The following is an 11,503-nucleotide window of genomic DNA, read 5'->3' on the forward strand; positions in this document are numbered from 1 at the left end:
AAAGCATTAATTTTCTGTGCCAGCTCCCAGTCTCCAGCCTTTGTCGCTTTTATTTTAATAAGAGCCCATGGATCCGTGTGGATCGTATCAGAATCAGATTCACTGCAAGAGCTCTGGTCCTCTGAGGAGGACTGGGGGGGGTTTCTATCCGTGACTTGCGCTTTTTTCGTTTAGAAGCGTTTTTCAAAGGTTTCAGTGGCTGGCGGGGGAGACATGGCATGGCCCGGCTAGGGGGAGGCGCCACTGGAGCTGGGATGGCAGCACAGCACGTACAGGACCGGGTGGGGGGGTGTAGCACCGTGGGGGGTGTCTGGGATCCGTTCGGGTGGCATTGAGGGTGGGTGGGGGGTTGGGGGCACGCGTGGTGGGGGCAGGGGGGCTGGGCGGGGTGGGGGTGTGGGCATGGGCGGAGTGAGGGGAGGCAGGCAGTGGTACCAGTCTGGGGTGCCGCGGTTACGGGGTGGGTTGGTGGCACTGCGCTTGTGCGAGGTCCCCCTGCTGTGGCAGGCAGGGAGCAGGGGGAGGCGGTGGAGATGGACACGGGCTCGGGAGCGGCGGGGGTGAGGCTCGGGGAGCCCTCGGGAGGGGCCGGGCCGGTCGGAGCCGGGGCGGGGGGAGCGGGGGCGGCGGGCACAGTGGCGGGAGGGATGGTGGGGGACACCAGCGCGGGGGTGGGGGGGTACGCAGCGGCGGGGGGCAGAGCTGACGCAGGGGTGGAGGGGGCGGCAGAGGCAGGAAAAGGGACCCCCGGGACCGGAAGCAAGGAGGAAGCCAAGCCGGGGGTAGGGGGGATGTGTGGAATTATAGATAAAACAGGATCCGCGGAGTTGGGCAGCGCAGGTCCCGCAGGGGTAGAGGATGTTAGGGGGGGAACCGTGGTGGGCAGCGTAACCTCTGCTTTAGGAGTAATGGAGGCAAGAGGGACTTTAGGACCTAAGAGGTGGTGTGACATATGCATGTGACATTCCTCTGAGTTCTTATCAATCTCATTAGTATTTGAAGAGGAATGTCTGTTAAGCCCTGCAAGATTTTTTCTCTGTTAAATCTTTCAACGGTTTTAGTTATTATATGGAATAAAGGCAAATAGTTAGTTGTAGAGAGCTTTTTGGATAATTGGTTAGCTGAGAAAGGACATTTCGATGTGATACCAATGGATAAGTATAGGGGAAACAAGCTGGGAACTGAGCAACCAGTGTCCAATCACTGACAAAGGTCACAGTGACCTTCCCTGAAACGGGAAGACGGGGGAGAAAATCGCTTGCCAGAAAATGTAGTTATCTTAGGTAGAAAAGTTAGAAGAATGCAAACATAGAAGCAAAATAATTGTTAGAAGATAGAAGTAGGTGTGGTTGATCTAAGTGTGCTTTAACCAATAATGATCTCAGCTTTTGCAATATGTATAAGCTTCATTAACACCAATATAAATATGTGTGGGGTTTCAATAAACTTCGGGATTTGCTATTCATCGCATATGGTGTGTTGCATTTCTCCCGCCGTATCACGACAGTTAGTTACAGAGAAATCCTGGTTTGTTTGGGAGATATATATTGTGTTCCTGGTCATATCCCAAAACGAATTTTCAATGACTGCTTTCTTATCAGTATCAGGGTGTTGCGAAATAATCCAAGTTACAAATTTTTTAAGGTTAGTTTTTGAGAGCTTGCCTTTAGAAAAGGAGAAGTTGTTAGCAGATAAGATTTCTAAAATAGTTAAATATATCTCTCTCGGTTTTACTTAGTTTTAATGTACTAAAAATTGTACCCATGTTAATGGTTAGCCCTTCCAGCAGAAAAAACGCAAAAAAAAAAAAAGGAAAAAAAATGAAAAAAAAGTTTTGGAGCCCCAAAGTTATGTGCGCAATATTAGCTAATACTTACAGTTCCTGGGGTCCAAGATCTGTGGAAGGGGTCTGCTGTTGTCAGTTCTCCTCAGAACTTTCTCTCGTTCAGATGTAAGTTTTGAGTGTCGAACTGACCCTCCTGGGGAAAGGATTTTCTAAAACAAAAAGTCCCTTCACAGAAGGAGCGGCTTCCCAAACAGGCAATCACAGAAAACCCCGGGGGGCTTCGTTGCTCAACCGACGGATATCACCTCTGGGGGGGTCCATTGTCGTTGGGACGCCACTTTAATAAAGCCTCATTGGCGCTATTATAAAGCAGAGCAATAGGGCTCAGGAGCTCAGTCCCTGGGTAGGGACCGGGTGCCCGAAGCTAGCTCACTCATGCCAAGGCCACGGGGCTACCATCTAGCAAGCATGGTGATTATCAGCTCTATAGTGATTGCAAGCTCTCAGGATTTCAGCTCTGCTTGCAAGGTAGTGGTGCCCTGGGCTGGAGGCTGCAGCAGACGGAGAGAGAGGAGAAGGAGAAGGCACAGGCTGTTCCACGAAGATGGCTTTATTTGGGGAGGTCCGTGAAGGGTCTCTGCTCTTCTTCTTTCTCCCCTAATGGGGTACAGTATGCTTCTTTTATAGGGTTGTAATGGATCCAAGCTTGACCAATGGGTAAGGGGTTAACATGACATTGCCTTATAGGGTTACAGAGGTAGGTTAAGGGCGGAGGACAGGAAAACAGGAATTTTCTTTTGCTGTTTCAGCATTCCTATTGTTGATATCCTCCATGGTGCTTTTCCTAAATCTATGGGGTTTACTACACTTGGGGACCGCTGGTGCCACGACCTGGTACAAGGACAGGCAGCGCTGGGGGCAGCAGGGACCTGACCATTTCACTTTCACCAAGAGTGGCACCTGTGAGTGTGACAGACCCAGTACCAGGTTCAGCCCACCTGTGACTATCTTAAATGGTGAGGGAGGTTTGGGTGTCCCCAGCCTGGCACCTGCAGTGATCCCAAGGGCTCTGGGTGTGCTCCGCTCCATGGGTCACCTCCTGGTGTGACCAGAGCCCATCCCCTGCTCTGGGGACATCCCAGATCATCCCAGACCGGGGGGATCCCAGTGTTGGCATTGGGAACCCCCGATGCACTGTGTGTGACCCAGTGGGGAGGTCTTGGTTCCATGGGATGTGACAGGATCCCTCTGTCCCCCAGACGGGCTGGTGCTGCAGGTGCCTGCGCAGGCGCTGCTGGAGGGGGACACGGTGACCCTGCGCTGCTCGGTGCAGTTGGCTCAGCCCCTGTCACCTTCACCTGGATCTTGGAGACATCGATGTGGGACATTCGGGCACCTACCGGTGTGTGGCCACCAACCAGCTGGACCTGCACTGCATGTTCCAGGCACCCAGCACTGAGCTGGTCGTGGCTGTGACACTGCAACAAAGGTGGGGCCACACGGGGTCACCAGGGAGTGCAGGACACCCAGGGTTCAGGGTAACCCTGATGTGTCCCCTTCTGTTTCTTGCAGTGGCCACAAGGGTCAGTGGGGCCCTTTTGTTCCTGCTCCTGCTCGTGGGTGTCATTGTAGCCTGGAGCCCGTGGCACCACCTGGGTGGGTGACAATGGGGGGACAGGGGTTCCAGGGAGCTGTAGAGACCCCCAGAGTTGGAGAGCAATAGGGCAGCACCCATAGCCCCAGAATTGTGACCTTGGCTGGGGGTGCTGATGGGGTTTGGGGAGGTACTGGAGGGTCCTGCGGGGATGTTGGGGGTTCTTTCAGGGGCCCTGGCAGTATCTGGGGGGGTCTCTCTCCCTGCTGGGCATTGGATATAGAGGCTGAGTTGGTAGGGGGCACTGGGGAGGTTCATGGATTCTCGGAGCTCCAGAGATGTTTGGGAGGCCTGAGGAAAATTAAGGGTCCTCTGGGGGGTGAGCAATCCTGAGAGGGATCAGGGCCCTGGGGAACTCCCACAGTCACCCCTCCCCTCTTTGCTTTGCAGCTGCCAGGAAGCTCCAGGAAAGGTGAGTAGGGGGCTCAAACCACACTCTCCCCTTTTACCACAACCCCCAAGACCTCCCATTCCCTCCCTCACATCCCCTTTATTCCCTCAGGGCCCCCCAGATCCCCCGGCCCCCCCAGAGGAGGGGGAGGTGCTGTACACCCACGTCGTGGTCACCAAGAGGGCAGGGGGTGAGTACGGGGGGGACACACACAGAGGGACACGTCACCCACCAGTGTCACCCCACCCAGATCCCACAGCCCGTGTCTCTTGCAGCGTCCCCCCATGCCACCACCCTCCAGCATCCCCAGGTGACCAACGTGGAGCTGCGGGGACCCCAGGGGCAACAGCGGGAACCCGGTGACATCTACGGGAATGTGCTGTGACACTGGGGGGAACTGGGGGCACCGGGGGTCCCCACCCATGGGCACCCACTCGTGTGTGTGCTGACACTAAAAACTGCTCCTCCTACTTCCTTTGGGGGCACAAAGATCCCAAAGGGCTGAGAGAAGAAAAATTTCCTGAAACAGCAATGAGAGAGAATAAAACCAACAGCAACAGCAACAAGGTTCAGAGTCCAAAGGATCACAGAAGGAACGATTTCCAGGGAAAGCCCCCAAAAGGGAACAAACCTCAGACATTTCCCCCAGCATGTTTCCTCCATCAGAGGAACCTGGCAGAGCTGTGGATCTTCGTTCCTCTGGTGGCCAAAGCGGCCTTCAGGAGGCTCTGGATTCTCTTGTCTCTGTCCCAAACCCCTCCTCTGTCATGTTCTCCTCACGATGATCTCACAAAGGCCCTGTGGGCGTTCTGGAGTCTCCCCTTTTGCCAGAGCAGTTGGGATCAAGCCATGGTACAGGGCAGGTTGTCAGAGGCAGGAAAATTTGATGTCTGGAGACATTTTGGAACACCTGTGTGTGGCAGGGGTGGGTCAAGACTTTCATTTAAATGAGAAATCTCAGTAAAGGCCCCTCAGGGGCCATGGCGGCCTCGGGTGGGAGGGAGGAGGGGAAATCGCTCCTTTTGCAAAATCACGGCCACCAATCAGTCCCGGCACCACCATCGGCAGCGGGCAGAAGCCGCCAAGGCAGCAGGTTGGATCCCAGTGCCCACTGGCAGCGTAGCAGTGTCCCGGCACCAGGCACACGCCCTGCACAACACCCGCGACCCCTCTCCATGATCCCAAAAGGAAGGAAGGCAGCGCTTGACCCCAGGCAGTTTTCGGGTCCACAACAGCACCTCTGGTGGCTTTACACCACAATTGCTGCAAACCCTCAACCTTTCACTTAGGTGAGAAATGTAGGCATGAATTAGCTTTGGGGCCACCTGGAATCCAGAGAGGGTTACTCCCCACAATGGCCAGAGCTCCTGCTCGATATTTCCACACTTTTCTCTCTTATCTAATGACCACAGCCAGAGGCCAAACATTCCTTCCATGAGGTTTCAGAAGGCCGCAGGTTTTGTTTAAGAATGAAGGCCCACTTCAGCTTGTTAAGCAGAGAGTTGTTGTCTTTGCAGTAGTTCTGGGGCTCCCTCAGTCCCTTGCCAAGAGGGACAAAATGATCAATTGCTGTATTTATGGACTGGTTCCCTCTCAGCTACCCCTGCAGGGGCAGTTTCCAGCCAGCCCTGCTCTGAAAACCATCAAAGGCCCTCCCAGAGCCACTGCTTGGGCTCCCTTTGGGCTTTGTGCTTCTTGCAGGGCTGAGCAAACCACAGCCAGGCCTTCTCCCTCATAGAATTCTCCCCTCTGCAGCAGCTCTAAAGCTGCCAGAATCAAAGCCAAGGGGGCAGGGGAGATCCTCATGTCCTGGCTGCCACCTGGGGCTGGGCAGAGCAGGGCTGGGCAATGGCCATCCCTGTGCAGTGGGGCTGGGCCATGGCTGGGCCCACGCTGGGCCCCAGTATTAAATGGACACCCCAACAAGATCAGCCACTCTACAATACACATCACTGTTCCAACACTAAAAACATCACAATAAATAATCAACAATATTATCAATAATATCAATTAATATAATATCCAGCAAAAGTCAACTTCCATTAACTTGTTTCTCACAGTACATACCAGTAAAGAACTCTTATTCCTGTTCCCACATCTTTGCCTAAAAGCCCTGTAATTTCAATGTTACAATAATTCAGAGTGATGGGGGTTGTATTTTCCATTCCAAGGGAGGTTCCCACCTTGTTCAGCTTCCTTGACAGAGCTAAACAAAGAAACACCATTTCTGCCACTTTAACCGAAGAGTTGCATTTTTGTCCCAGGAGCAGGGAACCAGGTCCTGTACCCCTTTGGAACTGGGACGGGCACCAGTAAGCACCTTAGTGGGAGCACTGGGAGGGGGATTGCAGAGCCACTAAGCACACTGGGGTTAAGAGGAACAAATCTCAATTTTATTTATGTCTTAACATATGCTACACATGACTGAAAAATGACTCTGTGGTTGTCCATGTGCTGGGAACCCTGTCCCTGGCGAGGCTTCACGCAACAGAGAATCAGGGGAGAGAAAGCTTCAGTGATCAGGCTTTGAGTGACCCCCACAAAAATGTCTGTGAAAAAATGCCCGGGAAATCCAGCTTTGGGAGGAGCCTTTGCAAATCAAAGCAGCAAACAGTGACACAACAGGAGTGTTTTGCTTTGGGTTTCTTGGAGGGATCAGGGCTTGCTGGGAGGGTCAGCTTGGCCCTCCTCCCCTGTGGGATTGACATTCTCTGAACCTGGGAGAAGCAGTGAGAGAATCAAAGAATGATCCAAACAATTCTTACCTCATTTACTGCTCCTGTGTTTTTCACAAGTGGAATGCATTGTGTAAGATTGTGTACCTGAAAGGAATTGGTAATTGGATTCTGGTGTGAGTGTTTTGATTCACTGACCAATTGGATACAGATGTGTGCATGTCAGGACTGCTGACAGTCATGAGATTGTGTGCAGTGGAGTGCAGTGGAGTGCTTGGCAGATTCAGTTTAGATGTAATGTAATATGGCATAGAATAATATAGTATAATAAAGTAAATAATTATCCTTCTGAAAAGATGGACTCAGATGCATCATTCCTCCCAGTCGTCAGGCAAAAATATCACTGATACTCCCCCCCCTCACCTTTTCCTCCCGGTGGTCCTTCTTCCCTGTCCTCACCCGTTCTTCCCTGCTTTGCTGCTTCCCCGAGGCAGCTCATTCCTGCTCCTCCTGGACGTTCCTTCATTGCTTCCCCGATGGAGCGGATGCTGCCTGCACCCACCCGCCGCCTCTGCCGCGTTTCCCACGCTGCCCCCAGCCCCGAGCCTGCTGCACCTGCCCACGGCAGCCCCAGCCCGCGGCAGCCAGCCCAGAGCCAGCAGTGCCCAGCACCAGCCCGCAGCCAGCCCGCAGCAGCCCCTGCAGCCATCGCTGGCAATGCCAGAGACACGCAGGTGCCTCCTTGGAAATCACGCCCAGCCACTCACAAAAGCCATGTGGGCTCGCCCTGGCTTGCAGCACACACACTCCATCTGCCGAGCTGATGCCCACAGAGTGCCCGGGCTTCTTGTGGTAACGCTGTCCCTGTCTTCTGTTTCTCTCTCTGTCCTTTCCCCTTTCTACTCCCTTCTGTCCCTCTTCGGTAAGAACCCTTAACCTCCTTTTTCAATAAACAGTTCTCAGATGTAATATTGCCGTGTTTGTGCTTCATTTTCATCCGAGAAACCTTTCAGCAAGAATCCTCCCCGACTCCCCCTTTTACAGTGGGATGGGACAGGGGTAGTGGGAGGGGGAATGGGGAAGCCCTGGGTGTACTGCAAGCACTGTGGGGAGAGAATGGGGCAGTCCCTGAGGGTACATGGGCACTTGGATGGGGCTGGGGAGCCCCTGTAGGTACAGGCAAAGGGATGGGGGAGCCCTTGGGGGTACTGGGAGAGGAAATGGGGAGCAGAGGGTGCCCTGTGTAGCCTCCCCCTGACCCATGACCACCTCCCTTGGAAGGATGGGCAACCACAGGAGCCATGGAGGGAGCACCCCCAGTGTCACCCAGTGCCTCTCGCTTCCCAGAGCATCACAACTTTTGGTGTAGATTGTCATAGATGTCGCTGGGCTCCCACGGTTGCCTTTGCAGCTCCATGTACGTCACCTGAGGATCCTCCAGCGGGGCTGCCAGGGGGTCTTGGGGGGCCCTGTGGGAATAAGGGGGTGTGTGGAAGGGGATGGGAGGTGCTGGGGGTTTGGGTAAAAGGTGTATCATGGCTGGAGGGGGCACCCACCTTTCCTGGTGCTTCCTGGCATCTGCAAAGGAAAACTGGAGGGGTGACTTTGGAGACCCAGGTGTCCCCATCCACCCTTGGGAAGGCTGAACCACCACCAGAGACACAATCCTCCCCAGGCCCCCCCCCAGTATCCCTGATGCCCTCCAGTATCCCTGATGCCCCCCCACATGAAACCAGCAGCTTGAGCGCCCATAACCCCGAGCCTGGCAGGGAGGGGAACCCCTGATAGAACCCCCAACATCCCTGCAGGACCCTCCAACAGCTCCCAGGGCTCTGAGCCATGGTCACTGGGGGCTCAGCCCCTCCCAAGTCAGGGGCTGTGGGTGCTGCCCTAGGGCCCCACTTCTCTTGGGGCCTTCCCACCCCTCTCCATGACCCCTGTGCCCCCATTGTCACTCACACACAGGGTGCCACCGGTGCCAGGCCACAATGACACCCACGAGCAGGAGCAGGAACAAAAGGGTCCCACTGACCCCTGCGGCCACTGCAAGAAACAGAGGGGGACACATCAGGGTCACCCATCATCTCCAGGGGTCCTGCACTCCCTGGTGACCCCGTGTGACCCCACCTGTGACCCAGGGTGAGCCAGGTGTCACCTCCAGGGCCAGCTCAGGGCTGAGTGCCTGGAACACGCGGTGCCCGTCCTGTCCCAGCTGGTTGGTGGCCATGCACTGGTAGGTGCCCGAATGTCCCACATCGATGTCCCTGAGCTCCAGGAGGGGACCCCAGGCCACCTCCTTCCCTTTGTGCAGCCAGATGAAGGTGACAGGGGCTGAGCCCACCTGCACTGAGCAGCGCAGGGTCACGGGGTCACCTGCATGCACCTGGTGTGATGGGGGACTGGGGATGATGGTGGCATTGGCCACAGGCACTGTGGGGACATAAAGAAGGCTGGCACTGGGTGAGGTGGGATGGGGGTGCTGTGGCTGGGGTCAATCCCAGCCCGAGGGTCCTGCTCAGCCAGGACGGTGACATTCAGGGGGTCACTCTCGGCCACGCTGTCCCCATTGCTGACCCTGCACCGGTACTGGCCGTTGTCTTTGTCCCCAACGTGGTGCAGCTCCAGGTGGGGGCTGGTGCCCAGCAGTGCCCCCGAGCCCTCCCGGTGCCAGGAGAAGGACAGGGCACCTGTCCCCACGGCCACTGCGCAGCTCAGCACCAGGCGGTCCCCGAGTGCCACCTGTCCCCTGGGGGGCTGTGCTGACAGGGACACCCCCGAGAGCGGGACCCCTGTGGGAGGGGGTGACAGAAGGGGACAGTGAGGGACCTGGGGGGTAAGGGAGGGGAAGAGGGATCCCAGTGAGGGAGAAGCTGCGAAGAGACTGGGGGGTCTTGAAAGGGACTCCAAGGAAGAATTGGGGGGTCAGGGAAGGGACACCTGGTGATGGAGGGGGCTGACACCAGGGAGGGTACAGGGACCCAAGGGAGGGGATGGTGAGACCTGGGGAATGTGATGGGACTTCAGAGAGGGGTGAGGGGACCTAGGGAGGCGTGAAGGGACCCAGTGAGGGATGGGGTCTCCTGTCACTGATGGAAGTCCCCAGACAGTGATGGGGGACCCAAGCAGTCTGTGAGGGATCCCCGTGCCCATCCCCGCACTCACTGTGCACCGTGACGCGGAGCTGGGCTCTGCTCTTCCGCACGACCCCCCCTTGGAGTGCACCTGGCAGCTGTAATTCCCCAAGTGGGAGACCCCCAGGGCGGGCACCAGCAGCTGCGGGGACCCCTGTGGGCCACCCACCACCTGCCTGTCCCTGTAGAACACGTGCAGGAGGGGGGCTCTGGGCCACAGGGGGCTGGGGGTGCTGAGGCAGCTGAGAGTGAGGGGGACCCCTCGGTGGGCTTGGGGGGACCCTCACACACCAGCACCGAGAAGAGCTCAGGGAAGGAGAGGGGAGGTGAGGACTGTGACTCTGAGTCTGCTGGGAAGGGGCTTTGGTGGTGTCAGGAGATCAGAATTCCAACTGTGGGGGTGCTCACCGTGCACTGTCACTGTCACTGCTGCTGACCGTGAAAGAAAGGCCCTCACAAAGCCACTGCAGCTGTAGTGACCGCTGTGGTGCAGCTGCAGAGGGGACAGGGACAGCTCGGTTCCCCTGAGGGACTCCCACAGATCCTTCTCCTCCCGGTAAAATCACACCCTGGTGACCGGGTTGTCCTGCCGGCCCCGGCAGCGCAGGGTCACTGTGTCCCCCTCCAGCAGTGCCCGTGCTGGCACCTGAAGCACCAGATCATCTGTGGGACAGGAGGGTTCCATCTCAGTGAGAGGCTTGAGACAGGTCCAAGGAGGGTCCCCATGGCACTGGGGACATGTGGGTGCACTGGGATGAACTGGGATGTTCCTGTGTGCAGGGCACCACACAAGGGGTGTGAGGCCACCCACAGAGTGGAGCCCACCCAGATCTATCAGCGGCCACCCAGATGATTTAAGATCCCCACTCACCATCTAAGACCCTAACGGGGGGGCTGTGCCCACTGCCAGGTCTGTCACACGTGTAGGTGCCACTCTCAGTGACACTCAGGTGGTCGAGTCCCTGCTGCCCCAGTGCTGCCCATTCTTGTACCAAGTTGTGGCACCGGCGGTCCCCGAGCCCTGGCAGGTCACGGTCACCCGGTCCCACAGCACTGCCGGCCTCCAGGGGGGCTCCACCAGGAGCTGGGTGGTCTGGGCACCTGCGGGTGACAGGGGACACCAGCCTGCCAGGGCCAGTGTGGGGCTGGGGACAGCGGGGTGGGGCCATGGCATCCCCCGAGGACTCACCAGCGAGGCCGAGGGTCTGGGCTGGAAGGGAGAAGGGACAGGGCTGGGTGGGGGTGGCACCGTGGGGACAGAGGCACCGAGGGCACAGGGTGTGGGAGATGTCCCCAAACTGTCCCCATAGGGGACAGCAGTACATTCCTGTCCCCCTTCTTATATGCCCACAGCCACCCCATGGCTCTGGTGACCTCATGCTCTGGCTCTGCTGGCATTGAGGACCTCAGGGGACCCCACAGCCCCCCTGTGCCCCCTCCCCTCCCCATCCCTGAGGTGTCAGGCCCATGCCCAGGGCACTCACCCCACAGGAGCAGCGCCACCTTCCCGGCCATCCCGGTGTCCCCAGCCATGTGCACTGGCTGTCACTCGCTGCTGTGGCCACCGCTCCCCTGGCTGGCGGCTCTTCGGATGAAGGGGAAGGAAGCGAGGTCACGTCTGTCCCCATGTGTAGGTGGCCCTTGGTGGGGGCAGGGTGGCCACAAACTGGGGACAGGCTGGGGACAAGGCTGGGTGGGACAAGGTGGGACATGGAGTTCCCAGGAGGGAGGGCTCAATAGGTTTGGGGAGCCAGGGATGGGTGTCCAGGAGAATGGGGGGTCCCAGGGATGGGGTCCCTGAACAATGGGGGTCCTGAAGAGGTGGAGTCACCTAGGATTGGGGTGGCTGGCCTGGAAATATGGATC

General features: G+C 57.1%; 1 protein-coding gene across 1 annotated transcript; it reads right to left on the bottom strand.

The window, feature by feature from the left end:
* Window positions 1-7,857: 7,857 nt before the first annotated feature.
* Window positions 7,858-11,173, bottom strand: LOC118695920 (low affinity immunoglobulin gamma Fc region receptor II-like). The gene is given in 10 exon segments (XM_054517594.1): window positions 7,858-7,975; window positions 8,063-8,084; window positions 8,466-8,549; window positions 8,634-8,938; window positions 9,028-9,295; window positions 10,046-10,300; window positions 10,509-10,605; window positions 10,608-10,738; window positions 10,827-10,847; window positions 11,122-11,173. Coding segments are annotated over 10 exon segments (1,350 nt in total). The 5' UTR covers window positions 11,171-11,173.
* Between the last annotated feature and the right edge of the window lie 330 nt (window positions 11,174-11,503).

The sequence above is a fragment of the Molothrus ater genome, chromosome 29 (genome assembly GCF_012460135.2).
Source record: "Molothrus ater isolate BHLD 08-10-18 breed brown headed cowbird chromosome 29, BPBGC_Mater_1.1, whole genome shotgun sequence".
Taxonomy (NCBI): domain Eukaryota; kingdom Metazoa; phylum Chordata; class Aves; order Passeriformes; family Icteridae; genus Molothrus; species Molothrus ater.